Here is a 20,190-nt window from a genome sequence, read left to right as displayed (position 1 = left end):
ACCGGAAACATCTACGGTCGGCTCCGTTTCCGAAATATCCTCTGCGACGTCCACGTCAACGTGCTCTGTAGTGTCCACGGTTTCCTCGGCCCGCTGTTGCCGCTGTCTCCCCAGAAACAGGCGTCTCATCTACGACTGGATTTCCCGGGGTCCTACCTGACCCCATTAGATTTTTAGGTCCTGCAGCTTGTCGATCGAAGCGACGAGAATGTCCTGGACGTTCGTTCACAGGTTTCGAAGCAGCATGAAATCCACCGCTCTTTCTCCAAGCGGACTGTGAACCCTCTAATCGTCTGGACATAATCGTTAATGATTTAATATCATGACGTTGAAATTCATCGGCGGCATCCACCTGTGCAACCACTTCTGGTACCACTTGTCACGCTTGGGTCACAGATTTGCACAGAGACACAGGAGGTCATAGAAACAAGAAGGATTTTTATTCAAACACCGCAAACACATGAGCTTAAACGTGCTCCATGAGAGATCATCAGATCCATCAGAGATGACAGTTCCGCTAGGAGCAGAGAAAGATAAAAGCAAACAATCAATTCCAAAACTGACAGGCGCTGCACAAGGCTTACAAGTCGGTGGAGTACCACATGAGGCTTGTATTACGCGCTATAGTATAAGGAGCAATGTGAGGGTAGTCAGTGTTTCAGGGTTTGTGGTTTTCCCCAGGGGCGTCTGTATCTATTTGGGGTGCGATCAGCCTCCAGCTCACAATATATATATATATATATATATATATATATATATATATATATATATATATATATATATATATATATATATATACACACACACACACACATCTATACTAATAAAAGGCAAAGCCCTCACTGACTGACTCACTCACTCACTGACTCATCACTAATTCTCCAAGTTCCCGTGTGGGTAGAAGGCTGAAATTTGGCAGACTCATTCCTTACAGCTTACTTACAAAAGTTGGGCAGGTTTCATTTCGAATTTCTACGCGTAATGGTCATAACTGGAACCTATTTTTTTGTCAATATACTATAATACACTTCTGGTCGATGGCCGTGGGAGGCGTAAATATTCATGGGTGAAGGACTGTGCTTATGCAGACGAAGATGAGATGGTCAGGGTGGTGTTTGGCAGATACTGTGCACTGACAAAATGTCAACTCAATTTGAATTGCGCGATCACATTCGAAAACATATCTTTTCAATTTCTATTTAGTCAACACTTAGCATATTCATAAGTAAGGCTGCTGCACAACTCACTGTGTGTGTCTCCTATATGATATATTTAACTGACATTTTTTATCGTAACAACCAATGATTTATACAGGAAAATAATGACTATTAACAAGGTTGCCCAAACTTTTGCATCCCACTGTAAAACCCCATAAGCAGCAAAATATACCAGAGCCAGGTCAGGAGGCAGGAAACAACCTAGTACATAGCAATAGTCTACCACAGGGCCCAGTCTCACTCACTCACACACAAGCGCACACACGTATAATCACAGAGGGGACAATTTGGAACTGTCACAGACCCTGACGTAAAAACTTCAGTACTGGAAGAAACCCACCCAGACATGTGTAGAACATGTAAGCTCTGCACGGACAATGACCAGACGTGGAGTACCTGATAGTACAATGTCAATGCAAACCAGTTTCTTAAAAAGGTACTACAAATAAACACCCCTTATCCTATGGAAAGAAAAAAACCAAACAAATACCATTTAGCTAAATTTTTTTTAGTCCACAGCTGCCAACTCCACAATTACAACCGTTTATGGCATAAAGTACGGCCAAGAACATGACAATGAACACATGGCTCAGGTTTTGGGCACATACATTTGCACAACTGAAGCTTAGGCAGGTAAAGCAACTTGTGTCGAGTCACACAGTGAGCCACAATTTGAAGTCAACTTAAGTTAACTTGGTTTCAGTGTCGGTCTAAGCCACTACACATTACACCATTTGGGGCCAAGAGACAAGGATGCTGCATTTTCAGCTAGGCTTGCTTTACCTGTGCCTCCACTGGCTGTCGTCTCTACATAGCTTTCAGGGACTTTAGGAAAAGCATCCAACTCTTTAACCAGATTGAGGGCCTTCTTCCGGTTCAGTCGCCTCATCTTCCAAGCTGTCTTCCACTTCTCCCTTCATATATCCAACCTATGCAGGAGACAATTTGCATAATTAGAATAAGGACCCCAGTCACCAATGTGGTCACTGTGCTATATAAATGATGCATTTGTTATTATAGAGATTACTAATTGGTAGCAGGAGTACAAGGATTAAAAGTGTACATTTTACAGTAACCTTTTTTATATAAAAAAAAAAAAAAGCAAAATGTATTCTTTACTGAATTAAACTTATTCAGCAGCCAATAGTTGATAACTGCTTAAAATGGATAAAGCTTGTCTGTATGAATTAGTTTTGTGTATCCCTGATTCAAATCCCACAAAGGGTAGATATTCAGGAGAAGCTTACATGTTCTCCTTGTGACTGTGTGTGTTTACCTCCCACATGCCAAGAAAGGTTAACTAGTGGTCCTAAACTTGCTTTATGTTGTTGTGAGTGGGTCTTGTGCTGGACTGATATCCCACCCAGGTGGAATTCTTCCCAGGAGACCAATGCTTCTTGTCATGTGCCTTAATTTGTCTATGTGGGCTGGAAAACTGTATGGATTGTGAAGCACCATTAACCAGAGACAGCACTGCTGGGCACAATGCAATAGAAATACAGACAGTGGCGAGATCTGACCTGAAACACTGCAGCATGACACAGCTGCTCCTCAGCCTCAAGGCCAACTCCAGACATAACTTTATTTGTACCCAGAGGGAAATTTGGAATTTTACAGAAGTGTACTAAATGAATAAACACAGAATTGATATACAGAGTGGGCCATTTATGTGGATACACCTTAATAAAATGGGAATGGTTGGTGATATTAACTTCCTGTTTGTGACACATTAGTATATGTGTGGGGGGAAACTTTTCAAGATGGGTGGTAACCATGGTGGCCATTTTGAAGTCGGCCATTTTGGATCCAACTTTTGTTTTTTCAATAGGAAGAGGGTCATGTGACACATCAAACTTATTGGGAATTTCACAAGAAAAACAATGGTGTGCTTGGTTTTAACGTAACTTTATTCTTTCATGAGTTATTTACAAGTTTCTCTTTGTTTACAGCCATTGACATGTCGCAGAGGTTAACACGTGAGGAGCGGATAGAAATTGTGTTGATGTCTGGTGAACGCAGTAACCGGGTCATTGCAGCAGATTTCAATGCAAGACACCCTACAAGACCACCCATCTCCCATGCTACAGTTAGCAAACTGCTTGCTAAGTTTCGTGAAACTGGTTCAGTGTTGGATTTGCCAAAATGTGGATGCATGAAAACTGTCACTAATGAAGAAACATCAGTGGCTGTCCTAGCTTCATTCAGCAAGAGCCCACAGCGTAGCACTCGCCGCATGTCACTGGAGAGTGGCATTAGTCGAACATCCCTTCGGCAGGATATTAGCTACTCACAAATGGCACCCTTACAAACTCCAGCTACTGCAGCATCTCAACGAGGATGACCCAGATCGGCGCACTGAATTTGCAGAATGGGCAAAACAAAAATTGGAACAGGACCCTCAGTTTACGCAGAAGATTTTGTTCAGTGATGAGGCAAACTTTTATGTGAATGGTGAAGTTAACAAACAAAACCACCGCTATTGGTCTGACACTAACCCACATTGGATAGATCCCTCCAAGACTGTAGCAAAAAAAAATGGATGGTATGGTGTGGTATATGGGGTACAAAGATAGTGGGGCCATTCTTCATCAATGGAAACCTCAAGGCCACTGGATATGCGAAATTGCTACATGATGATGTGTTTCCCTCTTTATGCACTGAAGCTGGCACGTTCCCTGAGTTTTTCCAGCAAGATGGTGCACCACCACATTATGGGTGTCAGGTCCGAGCATTCCTAGATGAACAGTTTCCTGGAAAGTGGATTGGTCATCGTGGGCCAGTTGAATGGCCCCCAAGGTCTCCCGATCTGACCCCCTTAGACTTTTATCTTTGGGGTCATCTGAAGGCAATTGTCTATGCTGTGAAGATACGAGATGTGCAGCACCTGAAACTACGGATACTGGAAGCCTGTGCTAGCATTTCTCCTGCGGTGTTGCTATCAGTGTGTGAAGAGTGGGAGAAGAGGGTTGCATTGACAATCCAACACAATAAGCAGCACATTGAACACATTTTATAAGTGGTCAGAAACTTGTAAATAACTCATGAAAGAATAAAGTTACGTTAAAACCAAGCACACCACTGTTTTTCTTGTGAAATTCCCAATAAGTTTGATGTGTTACATGACCCTCTTCCTATTGAAAAACAAAGTTGGATCCAAAATGGCCGACTTCAAAATGGCCACCATGGTCACCACCCATCTTGAAAAGTTTTCCCCCCTCACATATACTAATGTGCCACAAACAGGAAGTTAATATCACCAACCATTCCCATTTTATTGAGGTGTATCCATATAAATGGCCCACCCTGTAGTATGATAAACAAGAAAGAAAAAAAAAAAAAAATGACAAAAACAATGTTAAAAGATACAGTGGGGTATAATGCAGACATATTACTTTTGGTATAAAGACCCCCAGTATTTCTTGTCACATTTGTGACTTAATAAATTGTTGGCTTAAAGTCCTCAGTGTTAGTGTGTCAGAGAGGGGATGTGCAGAATTGTTCATAATGGCACTCAGTTTTGCTTTAATTCCCTCCATTGCTATGAGCACCAGGGGGTCCGGAGAGTGTCCCATAACCCAGTTTGCCCTTTTAATTAGCTCATTGATCCAGTGGGCCTCTCTTGAAGTGATAGTACCAGCCCAGCACACCACAGTGTAGAAAATTGCACTGAGCATCACAGAGTTGTAGAAGATGTGAAGGATGTCACTACACACAATAAAAGAGCACAGTCTCCCAAGGAAAAAAAAATAAAACCTACTCTACCCTTTCTTATATGTTCCTCAGTGTTACAAGGCCAGTGTCACTGATGTAGACCCCCATGTACTTGTAGGAGTGCACCACCTCCACATCCAGTCCCCTGAAAGTGACCAGACATAGAGGATCTTTGGTGCCAAGAAAGTCTACATCCAGTTCCTTGTTTTTGCTGATTTTAAATTGTAGACAATTCTTCCTGCACCAATAAAAAAGTTCTCCACCCATCCCTTATGCTCATCTCCCTTATTTATTGATACGTTCCATAACTGTAGCATCATTTAATAATTTCTTCAAAAGGACCTGGTGCTCTATTTATTGAGCGAAGAGAAAACTAGACAGGATTGTTCCTTTTGCTGCTCCGGGGTTTGCTTCCGTTTTACACAAAGGAAGTCTGTCACTTTTAGCAGCTTCTTCTATTTTTTTCTTTCTACAATGATGTCTGCAGAACTTGTGTTCTACCATTTTTGTAATCAGTTATTTATTGGATGTAGAATGACAACTAGATTAAGAGGGTTTGAAAATAACTATGTTAAAAAAAGAAAGCAGCAATAAAGTTAAATCTCTGTCTAATTCTAATGCGTAATCCAACTGTAGGAGTCTGAGATAAACGGTTCACATTTTACTATGTTTAGGTTACAGCATCTCAAAAACTGCGACTTCTACCCGCTCTCAAGGCAAACGAGGTTTGTAAATGAAACTGAACGACATCCAACCCCGAGGCTGACAGGCTTTCCGCAACTAGCAGGCTGTCAGAATCAGTGCGCCATGCGTCTTACGTCCCTCTACTGTAGTCCGGTTCCGTAACAGTCACCGACTCCAACTGACCTCCTATTGGAAAAAGCGGGATCAGAAACTGGATGGATGGGCGGGTTGATGAGGACAAACACAGTTCATCGCTACACTCTTCGTCCGAACTTCATTCATTATTCAGGTAAAGTTTTATTTCTTGCGGTTCACAACACTTCTTAATATTTCCGTCTTGCCTCTCCAGTCAATATGCTACTTACTAAGCTGAGAAGTGGGGTGATTCTCTGTTTAATTAGCTTTAAAAGATTTAAAATATTGAAACCCGTTCATCTATCAGGCTCCACCAGGAGGACTACCATAACTTAAACATGCGGAAAAGAACAGTGCTGCAACTTACGTGAGCGGCATACAGTCTGTTCGTCGAGAGCACACCAACCAGCAGACGAACAGCTCCAATCCACTCAGACCAGAAATGCGCCTTCAGCTGCCGGACCTGCACACACAGTGCCACTCACCGGAACCTTTGCCCTTTCAACTCCCACCCTCAAACCACCACCGATGTCACACAAAGGCTGGAAGCGCGCGCGACCATCACAGCGTCGGTCTCTAGCGCGCCATCTGCCGGTTATGTTGTTTTACTCCTAAAGATAGTCGAGCTATTTAGCTTACTTGTACAGGAGCGATTGAAATATTAATCGCCGCATGTTTTGAAATTTTTTTTTGACACTGTATTGTTCACGACATGCGTCCAGTGATTTTTCAGTCGACAAGGCAGTGCTGTATTTAGTCAGGGGTAACTAAAATGAGCACAATACGTGAGTAGAAGCTGGAAACAGACCGATGAAAATCCGGTTGCCAAAATATCATTTGGTGTAGCGTGGCTCTTATTTTCTTTTTTCGCTAAGCGTGAGGATATGGAGAGTGCCTGTCCATCTGGGTTCACCAGACTGGGTGTATCTGCACCTCCAATTGTGACACCGAGGCACTTTTTTGGAAGAATCCAAAAAGCAGTGTCCCTTATTCGTGATTCACACCTACACCCAGACAGCACAACAATTAATAAAGGCAATCAAATGCCAACACACAATCCAGCAAACCAGGGAAATTTTGAGTCATGACATGGGCAATCAGAGTTGTCCAGCTGTGCTTGGAATTTTATATTGTAAATGGAAATATCAAGTGGATATTTTACTTCCAGCACGGTTTTTGCAAAGAGCACACATTCAAAGTATCCAGCTAAAGCCATGCTTTCACAGAGTATCTTGCTATTTAGATGTATGATTGTGTAATATATTTCAGTAATTGGACAGATGAAAGTAAACGTTCATTCTGCTGTGATTGGCATGATGTTTGATATTGCATTAATGCAAAAATGAACTGCAGAAATCATTTCTGTGACTGAAACCCATTGAATGTTTTATGTATTCTCTTCTTAGGTATTTTGTTGGTTATATATTGCATCACTGTCTAACAGAAATACCATATAGTATTGTAATGTTCTACTAATATTGGACACAACCAATGTGTGAATTATTTTTGGACACTTAAAACTGAAAGGGCTGAGTTTGCTCTGAACATCATGGTCCCCCCACCCCCCTTTTGTGGACCCACACAGGAGCAGCCCCAGCCCACTCTGCCCCACAGGGGGCATGTTTACTAAGATCGACCAGCAGGTGAGGTTAGAGGCTAGTACAATGGTCATTCCAGTGGTCTGTGCTGGTAAAAGAGGAATTGAGGTTTTAGACCAGTTGGTCCATGCCCTCGCTGTCTGTGGGTGAATTTCTCCATGTTCTGAGGGCTGCCTTCCCATAAGAACCGTTGATTTTGGAGACTGGGAGTAGAAAGTCTAGGTCAGAGGAGTCAAACTCCAGGCTTGGAGTGCCGTGGTGGCTGCAGGTTTTAATTCTAACCCTTTTCCTAATTAGTGACCAATGCTAATTTACATCTTTTCCCTTCATTTTCATAGTCCTGTTTTTAAGGATTCAGTCCTCTGCATTGATTCTTTTCTTCATTAAATGACAGCCAAACAGAAATGAGACATGAAACAAGCCAACAGATGACCAACTAAATTGGGGCTTCAAACTCAAACCAATTTCATTCCAACCAGTTTCTTAATGAGAAACTTTCCAAAACTGTTGATTTTTCATTTTTTCCAAGAACAGCACCAAATAGTTTTGGTGACCTGAGAGATTAACCTTACCGAGACCTTCACCTTTCTTTATTTTCAGATATTGTGTGATGGGCACAGGTGAGCTGGTCATGTGGTGACTTGTTTTGTGTCTCATTATTGTTTGGCTGCTAATTAAGAAAAGAGACTAAGGAGTCAAGTTAATTAAAATTAAAGCAAAAGAAGTTAATTAGCAGCAAAAATGGTCACTAATGAAGAAGATGGTTGGAATGAAAACCTGCAGCCACTGCAGCCCTCCAGGACCGGAGTTTGACACCTGTTGTCTAGGTGGTGCTGGCATCTGCTGCCAGAGTATCCCAACACAAGAAGAAGGAAGACAAACAGATCCACGATATATTAAACGTCCAACACCTCATCAAGGGTCTGAGAATGCTGTAGGAGTAAAGGAATGGTTAGGTGATGTGACTTCCTGCTGTGATGAACCTCAGCAGGAGAAGTGGTGTAAAAACTGGAAGCAATTTTTAAGACTAGGAGTAAAATTCTCAGGTAAATTGTGTCCAAGTATTTGATAAAGCAAGTAAAACGCAGACTGGCAGGTTATGCCGCCTCCTAGAGTTTGTATGGTCTCTTGATGATGGCATGAATTAGGTGTTACATCCCAAAGATGTGCAAGTTAAGAGGAGGCTGGCAAGTCCAAATTGGCCTGTTATGAATAATTGTGCCCTGGTTCAATGGGGTCAGATAGTGCATTCCTCCACATCCTGTGCTGCAGTAGGAAAGTTTACAAAATAAATAAACAGTTTTGTAGCAAAACAGGCACATGCCATGGTTTGGTCTACTTGCTTGGGTGATACGGTGGCTTAGGACCTGAAAAAAATCACAAGAAAGAGGTCAGAGATCTCTGGAGGCCCCAGAGTCTGACATGTGTTATGAGGGACACATCAAATTTACCGAGAAGCCAGTCTAGTCAAGGAAGTGTGGAGAGGCAGAAGAAAGATGTGGCCTTCTGTTCTTATGTCCTTGTGATATTTAACATGAGGAACATCAGTTACTAGCCTGCATTAGAGAAGACAAAACTCTGCCTGTAAGAGTGCTTGAGGCATTGATGTACAGACCAACACGGGGCTCGTTTAGTGCTGTACCAAAACGACATGAACAAACTCCACACTGAAGGTCCAATCACAACATTTGAAGCCAGTAATCCGGAGAACTGAGGCAGCATATGGCTGATTTCAGTATCCTTTCTTGTGGAACTACATAAAGAACAGTAACTGATGTTTTTAATTAGTTGAAGGATAGACAGAAAATAAGAACATAATAAGTCTATGCAACAAAGAGAGACCATTCAGCGCATCAAATGTATTTGTGGAGTAGCAGCTACAGTGCCCCCATAACATTTGGGACAAAGACACATTTTTTTCCTTGATTTACACCTCTGCTCCACAGTTGAAAATCGCAAATCAAACAATGTGGATGTGAATAAGTGCACATTGCAGACTTTCACTTGAATACGTCACACTACGTACACATGGCAACACATTTTCTACATAGGCCCCCATTTCAAGGCACCACAATGTTAGGGACAATTGGCGTCATAGGTGTTTGATTCCTCAGGTGTGTTTCAGTGCTTCTTAAGATACCGCTCCTTGCTTCTGCCCTTTGGAGTCTGTAGTTGCCATTGCTCAACATGAGAATAAGAGCTGTTCCAATGAAAGTCAAAGAAGCCATTATGAGGCTGAAAAACAAGAACAGAATCATTAGAACCATCAGTAAAACCTTGGGATTACTTAAATCAACTGTCTGGAATATCATGAAGAAGAAAGACCACCATGATGAGCTCAGTCATCACAAAAGGGACTGGTAGGCCAAGGAAGACCTCCACTGCTGATGACAGAAGAATCCTCACTGTGGTAAAGAAAAAGCCCCAAACACTAGTCTGACAGATAAGAAACAGTCTTTGAGGGCAGATGTGGACCGGTCAGAGACGACTATCCGCAGAAGACTTCATGAACAGAAATACAGAGGCCACACTACAGGATAAAAACTACTAGTTAGCTACAAAAACAGGATGGCCAGATTCCAGTTTGTAAAAAAGGACTCAAAGAGCCTACAGAATTCTGGAAAAAGGTCTTGTGGATAGATGAGACCAGGCTGAACCTGTATCAAGAGTGATGGCAAGAGCACAATGTGAAGACAAAAAGGAATTGCTCAAGCTCCAAAGCAAACCACCTTATCTGCTAAACATGGTGGTGGGGCTGTTATGGTTTGGGCATATATGGCTGCCACACTTATCTTCACTGATGATGGAAATGCTGAGAGCTCGATTTCTAACGTATATATAAACATATTATCTGCTCAAGTTCCAGTAAATGCCTCCAAATTCACTGTATGGTGCGTCATCCAACAACAAGATAATGAACCCAAAAACACCAAGACAAAGCAGGAGAGCATCAGCAGAGATGATCCTCAGCACCTGGTGATGTCTATGAATCACAGACTTCAAGCAGTACCTGCCATTGCAATGTCCAAAATCTTATGATGCCTGAAATGTGGGGGAGGGGGCGCGTTGGGGACCATACAGAAAAAGTGTTGTCATTTCTATATGGCAAGATCAAAATGTATGCAAATACTCAAAGTCTGCAATGTGCACTCTAATCACATCTGAATTGTTTGATTTGTAATTTTCAACTATGAAACAGAGAAAGAAAAATCAAGGAAAAAAAAAATGTGTTTTTGTTCCAAACATTACGGAAGACACTGTAAGATGTCCCAATAGCTCATCCATATACCTAACAGTTGTCAAGTATACAGCTGCATGACTGGATAGAAGGTACCATGATAATGACAATATTAATCTGAAGTGTGTCTTTAAGAATTTAGATACACAACAAGAAAGCAGCCCTGTCACTTTTAAATGCAAAAAAAAAACGTATTGGCGGTATCTTTTCCAGAAACACCAAGTAATTTGCATAAATTAGTTACTAGTCAGCAGTTTAAAACCAGAGAAAGCCCAGCAGCCCCTGCAACTGCCTGTCCCTTTTGTCTGCCCAAACAGTAGACACCCTTAAATAACCTGACCTGAATAAAGTGATTTGTATTTGCATATCATGTTTGGAACCCAAAGAATGAGCTCATGTGGTAACACAGATCACTCAACCAGTTTGAACATTTCTGGAGAATTTGAAGGTGGCTCCAAAAAAAAAAAAAAAAAGTTTAAGTATAATACTTGAAAAATACAGGTTAATAAAAAATCAAATTAGATGTACATTTTTATTTGTTTTGTCCCATGGGGATTGGCAGCATAAATAAAAGTGTCATTTTGTTGCATAGCAATTAACTTGAAAATGAGCAGTTTACAAATTATGCCAACAGTTAAAACAAACAATTTTACAAGGAGGCAAAATACAAAACGACAGGAATAAGAAGTTAAATATGGAAACAAAAACACCTCCTAGGGTACATGGGTTAGAAATAGTTACAGTTTTGCCAAGTGCCAATACAGTCTAGGTCATGATTACTCGAAGTGCACTTTCTGAAATTCTCTTCAGAAGCAGCACAATCATTCTAATGCATTATTAGCTTTAGCAAATGGCCGCATGATGTTTAAGAAGGGTTTGAATGTGTCAAAAACACTATTTAATGTTTGATTTGCAAAGTGTAGTTTTTAGCTATTTGAATCTAAACCCAGTTGCAAGCCTGCTTTGATGATATATGCTGACCTAACATACAGTTTTATAATTCTCTGGTGGCACTCACTCAGTCCACTGAAAATACGTCAATGTTAAAAAAAAATAGCGGCACTCCTGAGAAATGACTACAGTGACAAGTTGTGTTAAGTTTACAAAACGTGCACAAATTGCATCATTCATCGGCTATTCTCTTTCAAGATTATTTCCGTTTTTTTCACCATCTCCTTCTTCTTCTGCAAAGGATTTATTCTGTCCATCGGAAGTAGGAGTTTCCATTATTTCTTGAGAAAAGTCCTCCGAGCTTCGGCTAACGGTTGGTGAAATTATATCTGGGCTTGTGTCACAGGATTCTGTGCTTTGTTCTGATGTGCCAGTGGTAGTTGCTGTGCTTGGAGGAATGGGGTCAAAGTAATCATCATCATCTTCAAGAATAGGAGATTCATGAATACCTTATAAAAACAAATTGAAATGCAAAAAAAAAATACTGTCAGTGCTTTACCATGCACACACATTTTTAGAAACTTTTTTTTATATATATATATATATATATATATATATATATATATATATATATATATATATATATATATATATATATATATATAACTTTCAATGAGAGTTGGGAGTACTTTGGCTCTATTCATAGTTGCTTCTGGCCTTGTGTTGATGTTGCTGGGAAAGACTTAGGCCTTAGGAAATGAGCACATGGTCTACAGAAATTACCGGGAATACTCAACAACCCATTAATCGATTTCCTTAAACTGCTTATCCAGCACATACATCTCTGGAAAGTTTTGGCCCAGGCCTTGCCTTGGAAGCATCACAGAAGACAGCAACATTCTTTTATTCAATCTCCAGTGAACACAACTGCATGGCTATGGAACGTAAATGAAACCTGGAAAACTTGGTCATGAAACAAGTACTTACTGTTAAACGTATCTGGGTATTGTTTTGCAATCTTGCCCTTTAGCGTTCTGTACAGACAAAACAAGAAATGTAACTATTAAACTGGGTAAACAAGGAACACATAGACAAAATATGTGACTCTTTTGTCATTCAATGCAGCATTCAGATCAATTAAGGTTTAGGAGACGTTTTGGAGAAAATGTGTTTATAACATCCTGGACAAAGCATCTTAGACTCAAAAGGTTTTTCTAACAGTGTTAAATATGCAAATATTACTCTAAGAGATGCAGCTGGCTTAATGTTATCTTTGATAGAGTGCCAGAGGAATACCAATAAAACAAAGTAACTTTACACACTGACATTTGCCATTCAGGTTGAAGTATGCAGACACTTCTTCAGGAAGCAGCCTCTGACATTAAGTCTCAGCACCATGAATATCTCATTATTAAGGGTTACATCATCCTGTTACCCTTCAAGAATATGTGCTTGCCCGTTATTTGCATGCTACCAGCAATATGCTAAATTTGTTCTTGTACATTCACATCTAGAAAAGCTTTGTCTGAACAAACAATTGTTAGTGTATATGTGATTACAGAGCAGGACTAAAATCTTGCATGGTATACTCCTTAGATGTCTTTGTTAATCAAGTTTCTTATATAATTGCTAGAGTCCAGAGAGCCTTTGCGTATGATTGACAAAGTGAACCAGGGATCAAGAGGAATCTAGGATCAAGACTTTTTTCCTTTAATAGTAGCCGAACAGGATCAGCATGCACTTTGTTAGAATCTGTGTGCTTGTTGTTTTACAGCACAATAGGATTGTCTAATTTGTTGGTAATTCATATAAAATCACATTTAAAAAAAAAAAAGCAGCCCTGGCCTTAAATGGTTTTAATTTATATTTTCCAATGCACAGTACTATAGTTAGCATTGTGCTTCTTCAATCCAGGGTCACTGTGAAAAGATGCCCAGCTGAACAATATGTATATTTACCCATATTTATCTTGTACCTGATCTTTATTGTCTTGTGCTACTTTAAATTTTATTCCTGAGGACTTTGTAAAGTCCCTTGTTATAAAGTGGCTCAAAAGTCAAGGACTGAGCTCATCTTTTCATTCATTGACATCCTAACCCTGTTACCCATTTCAGTGCAGATGCGAGTCAATTTCCATTTGGGTGGCACTGGTTACAATGTGAGAAGCATCTATAGACAGTGCACCAGTCCACTAGAGAGCACTTCCTCACACAGAGACACACACAAACACACATAGGGGGTGAATTTAGAATCTCCACTTTATAGACTTCTGTCTTTTTAAAAGCCAGAACTGTGGCCCAACTTTATGCCAAACAGATGGGTAGAAACTACATTGTTGGGGTACCATTAGAACTAAATAATCTGCATGTATCCAAGAAGTTTATTCCTCCAACCCATTTTCATTTTGTTTGGTCATAGAAGTATAAAGTTACACTCTTTTTAACATTTAATGTGAATAGACGGTCAGTACCAACACAAATAAAACATTTTATACTGTAAATGTTTCCAGATAATTCAATATTAGATATCCTGCTCATTAAATCTACAGCATAATTTACCTCATTTTGAAAATTCATGATAATGAATGTGCCTTTTGATCTTTCCCACTGATTATTTTTTTGGAAGCTTCCCGCAATTGTTCCTCTACAGTGGTCAGTAATTTCATGATCAAGAATGCTACGCACCTGATTCTTCGGAAGATGCTGTCAAGATCTTTCTTCATCTCAACCAAGGTGCGTGTGTGGTTCTGAAAGCGATCTGTCATTTGTTGAAGTCTGACACTTGAGAGATTGTTAAAATTTAAAAGCATCTCATTTGTCTTTTCAAATCGGTCTAACCTGTACAAAAAGGAAGAATCAAGGTAAAAAGGCTGCTTAAAACTAGAACCTCATCCAGATCAGGGTTCTATCTTGTGCCTACTGCTTCTATGAGTGGCTTAATCTGCAATAACCCTGAATCAAGTGAGTGTGAAGACAAACAGCATTAAATTGTAAAACAGTTATAATGTGTTGCACCACTGCAAAGTAAAAAAAACACAATAGCAAAGGATAAAGAAGCAATTGGTAATTACAATTAAAAGCAGGTTGTTTCTGTCAGATTTTTTTTTCTTCTTTTTTCAACCTAGGCCTGCTAAAACACTATGTCTTAAAAGAGATTACTAATTTCTCTTCATAAGTCACAAGTCTATTTGGTAGTAGAATTACACGGCATCTTTCCAAAGAGTTCAGTGTACAAGGCTATAATAATTGTAGACATTTCTGATAAATACTGTGTTGTACTACATAGTTACTGCCCCAGAGTCTGCATTTTTGGACAGCAAGCTCTGAGCAAAGCTAGAAATTCAATTCTCTATTAAGGAAGGATAGACAAAATACTCCATCCATAAATGATATTTTTATATATTTCTTACCTCATGTACTTTGTATTGGTGGCTGAGAAAAACAACATCTCAGGTTTTCATGCAGAATGGACAAAAATAAGCTTATGAAATAATACAAAGGCAACTGCAACCAGTGCTGTACAACAGCAAATGATTTGTAAAACATTCATGGTATAAAAAATAAATCAAGTTTACTTGTGTTGTATAATCCACATGTGATTTATCCAGTTGTATCCTCAAAACGTGCTAAACGTTGCTTTTTAGATAAATACTGTTAAATAGTTACTTCTGGAACAATCTGTGCATTGCATAAACAGGAAATTAAAGTGAATTAATTGAAGACCTGCCTTTCACCCCTCATTCATTGGTCAAGGGTCCTGTCTTCATTTCTAAAAGGCCAACCCCAAGAGGCTTTATTTTCCTCTTTATGACATGTGTAGATCATTCCATAAGCAACTATTTAAGATTTTGGCTAAAAAGCATGCTGTTTTCACATTTTGAGTATATAACTGGATAACTGACATGTTACTATGTAAGGTTTTCTTTCCTTCCAACTGGACATTTTTCACATTGTTTGCTGTTGCACAGCATTGGTCACTACTGGTTTCTGTTATCTAATAAATATTTTTCCCTCCATTCAGCAAGAGAACTTGAAAGTAAAATGTTTTTCTTGGCCACCACTACAAAATACATGGGGTAGGTAACATTAAATAGCATCACTATTGGGCGGAGTATTCCTTTAAAATGCACATGGTATTCTGGATATATACTCACACAGAAGTACAAAAAATGTATTTATTTATTTTTTTATAAACCTCAATTACAGTCACTTCTGCAAAACAACCTAACGTGGGCAATAAAGAGGGCACCAGGCCCGTCCCAGGAAAACCATTTAGCAGACTATAGCGTCATACATTAACTTAAACTGCTGCTCTAGCAGACCTGCAATGTATTGAACCCCATATGTACACTACTGAGTCCCAACATCTCCACCTGGATTATTCAAGGCAGTGATTCTACTTAACTGACATCTTTATTCTTGTCTAAAAAGTGTGGGTCAATTGGCTTCATAACCTTTTTCTGCAATAAGCAGACACCAAATAAAGGCAACAGCATTTTAAATTCACCAGTCCATTCTCCCATTTACTTTGTATATTTCTTTAAGTGGGGCTTGAGGCCGTGAATTCTGCAGTTGTCCGATATCCCACGTTTGTTGTAATTATATCAAACTATTAACCACCACGTTTGACCATTTATCTTACCAGTTTTATTAACAGGTTAATTGCAGTTTTGTGTCTTCTCCACTTAATGATGCCTGAAAATGTATATTGTGACTTGCCATAAACTCGAGTGAAGTTATATTGTAACTCTCTACCTTGTAATGTTTTAAACACTGCATTAGTTTATCGCTGTAAGGCGTCTGCTAAATTAACTTCCTTATAAAAGATTACGTACTAAAACTCAACTGACAAAAGAGATGGAAAACTGACATTTGGGAGCTTCGCGACTTTCTGCTGACATCTACTTCTCTCTTTAACAAATGCAGAAGTTTGGCAGATCTCAAACCCAAATGCTGAAGCGAAAGTCAACGTTACACAGATGAACTTACATGTGTCTCTGAGCTTGGATGATCGCGTTAACGTCCTCAGAATTGACCATGCTCAGCATCCTCCCGCAAAACATGCCAGACGCAGAGGGCTCCATGACGGCCTTCCCTTTCGACATAAATTGGACTCAACAGCACCAGAGGTTTCTCTAGGCAGCCTGTATGAGGAAAATAACAGGCAGAGACGTCGGTCATTTAGGACTCCTGATGATTTACCTGCATGCTAAACCTATGTGTCTATCGCACTGTCTCAAACGAAGAAGCACAAACCTCCTGCGCCTTCCCCTTTTCTTCCTCCACGCAGTCTTCCAGCGCATACACACACAAGTTCCAAAATAATCGCCACTGAGAGCACTTCCGCGTTGTGACGCATTTCCAAGGATTCAGAGTTCACGTGCCGCAAGAAAAGGCGGGGCTTGTCAGGACGCCACATCCGGGTAACTACATAATCCGCACAACGACGTGATGAATCGTAATTGCAGCTTGCAATATTTATGATGTAGTCTGGTAACGCCACCGGCAATTTCACTCTGTTGAAGCAGACTGCAACCAAGTACTCCTCGCAACAGCATGCTGATTGTGGCACGGGTAAACCTGGGCCGAGTTAAACGTTTCTCTCCGCCCATAATCCCCACATTCATTAATTTAAATGTTTAACTCCGCCCGTAATGCACAGGCGTCACGCCCCGTTCGGCACGCTGGTAATGTAAGATTTGTGTTGTGGGAGTTGCATAAAACGTACAGTTTTCATCGTTTGCGTACAGATCACCAACGTAATGGCAAACTAAACGTGGAAACTGCACACAAGGTAATTATAAATAGTAAAATATTTTAAACAGGTGCTTTTAAGCAAATACACAATTAAAATACATGAATGCAAGAATACAAGAACAACATTATCTCTGCAAGTATGTACATTATACATTATATCGCTTAAACAAAACAATAATTGCTGAGTTTTTACAACAACCATTTTAAAAAAATTCAAGGACTGGCGTGACAATGAGAATTTTTACATTTTCAGTTTTTATCTTCCTGGACTTCTTTGCTGTGGTTTCCTGTATGACATCTTATGAAATATGAGCAGTAGCCTCATAGTTTAAACTCCCAGCCTGCTTAGGTAGTAGGTTTAATTATTAGGACATTTCATGAACCTCAGACTGAATGTGCGATCATTTCATTAAAACCTGCCTGGCCGCTACAGAATTCAGTGACGTCTAGATGTCCAGATAGCACAGTTATGCACAGGGGCCGACTTAGCAGTAAAGAGGACCCTGGGCGTGAACCATTGTTAAGGACTCACCACTGGTGTTTTGAGAGAACCACAGGAAAAACTAATATGTATGATGTCAAAGATTAGGAGTCACCTAAACTTGAACAGGCCCTAAATAATATCAGCAAATAGTGTGAAAGTGTGCAATAGATAGCCACAAAAAACACCAAAACCCTATGTGAGATTATGAGTGACAGAGAGAAACCGAGTGTGTAAAGCCAAAGATTAACATTATACACAACAGCAATCAGAGAACAGTGCACCACATGAAATATCAAAAACAAAGAGTCTGATCCATCAGCTGTTTTGAGAGAGAAAGAGACAAATAAGGAGATATGGAAGAAAAATATTTAAAAAGATCAGTCATGAACCTAGTTATTTTCATAATATCAGATAGTTTTAGCCATTGACAAAACGTTTTCCACTTGTGATCCATATCCTGGATAGTCCATAAGGCACTCTAAGTAAAGATTTTGTTGATCAGTACAATTCAACGTCAGACTTTTGAATTATTATACAGTATATACAATACATGCAAAGAAGGCCAGCAACTCATCACAACTGACATCAGACCAGAGTGAGCACCCTGGAATTGTGTTTTAACGTGTGTCGCTGGAGGAGTTCCTGTGCACGTCTGCTTAGCTCAGTCATGATTATAACTAACTGCTACCACTTATCATACCAGTGTGTTTCTGGTGTTTCTTGGTGTGGGACTGGGCATTCATAATGTTGAATAATGTTTTTTAAGAAATTGGAATTTGAAAGTTGCTCTTATCCATATTGAAGGACGTACACTAATTTTGATTTCTGTGCAAGCCCTGATCATGTTTCAGAGTTTTGATTGACATTTTTGCCACTGGGGACAGGGGACTGAATTGGATACAACACTGGCACTGATGTCACATCTTTTCTTTCTCGCATGCAACTTGGCAGGATCAGTTATAATCTAGTCTTGTATGGAGGAATATTTTAGACAAAATTAGATAAATAAATGTAAGTGAAATGTGAGCATAAATAAAATTGTGCCATGAAATGTGAGCAGCAATAAATAAATGTTTCACAAAATGTTTTTTTTTTATTTATTTACTTTTGACTGTAATATTCCTTCAAAAACTGTCACTTTCACTTGTCAAAGTTGAGATTGTGGACTCTAGCACATGCTGTGTTTTCATTGGTGCATCATCTCCTGTCGATTACTCATGCGTAATTCCGTATGTGAGTTTGGGAGGACATAAATGAGATTGCACAACAATTAATTTGAAAAACTCTTATTGCTGCCAATGAAATGGATTCTGCTGAAGTTATCACGTACCACAGGGAGAAAATTGAAGATTTATCAGAAGAAATTATAATTTTGGCAGCCCTTTTAGACTATGATATCAATAAAACTATTTTTGAAACCATCGAACAACTGGTGCAGTGGACTAGGTGACATGCCAATTCAGAAGACAAAGTTACCTGCCCTGGATGGCCATCCTTTGACCTCCCAGCTGAATCAATAGAACATTTTCTTTTATCCAGTTTAAAAGTATGACCGATTGCAGATCTATATGGTGTATCAGAGAAAACGATCATAAGTTTAAACTGCTACTGCCAGTGCAGCTCACCATATCTCACAGTTCAAGCTACATTGACCAGTGGCTGTAATTTTGTAATGTATATACATTTCAATGGTTTTACTCATTTATTTGATCTTGATATGTAGATTGGAGGTTAGTACACTCTCTGCTTTGTATGATATATGAAACTATTGAAACAAGGTGAGAATTGTGGGACTGTTTTTGCGTTAAGTGCAAAGTGGACATGTCATGATATTGGCTAAGAGCAATGTCAGATTAACATCTTGAAATAACTTCCAGCATGTTTTAGATAGAAGGCGTCACATTTAAGGACTGTCACTCCTCAGATACTGGAGCTGCCACCTTCAGGAAGTCTCTGGCATGACTAGTTACGAAATTGCCCAAGTTTTCACGATGACTCCAAGTAGAGTACAGCAAGCAGTTCAAGGTAAGAGTCATCTTGGCAGGAAGTCGATGTAATGAATGCCGGAATAAGAACAGGAACATTGCACAAAACCTTTTCACAGTAACTTTAATATCTGACCACTTCTTTTTATTTTAGGCACTGTGTGACTTTCTGAACTTGAAATTTCGAGTTTCTCTGCCACTCTATGTCACTCGATCAACTTTCTTTTGTTCATACCACTGCTAAAATCAACAAATAGTACGTTTTTCCTTGCCTCCACTTGTTATTCGCTGAAATTCTTTTTATTTTCTCCGTGCTTCTGCCATTGTCTTTTCACAGAACGCTGAACTCAAGAGACTATTTATAGTGATTTCCATATTCAAAGAGGCACAATTCTGGGAAGAAGTCGAGGTGGGGCAGCAGGCACATGCATGTGCGTTACATTTCACGCTAACCAAAATTTATGTAGCAGAAGAACATGGAAGGTGGCATA

At 39.7% G+C, this 20,190-nt stretch overlaps 2 protein-coding genes across 2 annotated transcripts in view; both read right to left on the bottom strand.

Moving 5' to 3' along the window:
• The window catches only part of ergic2 (ERGIC and golgi 2), a 95,588-nt gene extending 89,321 nt beyond the window's left edge, over nt 1-6,267 (bottom strand). Inside the window, exons 1-2 of the mRNA XM_039761870.1 lie at nt 6,115-6,267; nt 2,001-2,146 (exon numbers count right to left, since the gene is read on the bottom strand). Coding sequence (XP_039617804.1) covers nt 2,001-2,106 — 106 coding nt within the window. The 5' untranslated portion in view covers nt 2,107-2,146; nt 6,115-6,267. The remainder of the gene's footprint in view (nt 1-2,000; nt 2,147-6,114) is intronic.
• Nucleotides 6,268-11,085: 4,818 nt separating this feature from the next.
• On the bottom strand, nt 11,086-16,840 carry kxd1 (KxDL motif containing 1). Its single transcript, XM_039761869.1, has 5 exons — nt 16,730-16,840; nt 16,463-16,617; nt 14,159-14,311; nt 12,462-12,508; nt 11,086-11,983 (listed from the first exon to the last, which is right to left on the bottom strand). The coding sequence occupies exons 2-5, from the start codon at nt 16,576-16,578 to the stop codon at nt 11,718-11,720; spliced, it is 582 nt and encodes a 193-aa protein (XP_039617803.1). The 5' UTR covers nt 16,579-16,617; nt 16,730-16,840; the 3' UTR covers nt 11,086-11,717.
• Nucleotides 16,841-20,190: the final 3,350 nt, after the last annotated feature.

The sequence above is a fragment of the Polypterus senegalus genome, chromosome 8 (assembly GCF_016835505.1).
Source record: "Polypterus senegalus isolate Bchr_013 chromosome 8, ASM1683550v1, whole genome shotgun sequence".
NCBI classification, from domain to species: Eukaryota; Metazoa; Chordata; class Cladistia; order Polypteriformes; family Polypteridae; genus Polypterus; species Polypterus senegalus.
The sequence above is the reverse complement of the archived record's forward strand: the minus strand, read 5'-3'. Positions and strand labels throughout refer to the sequence as shown.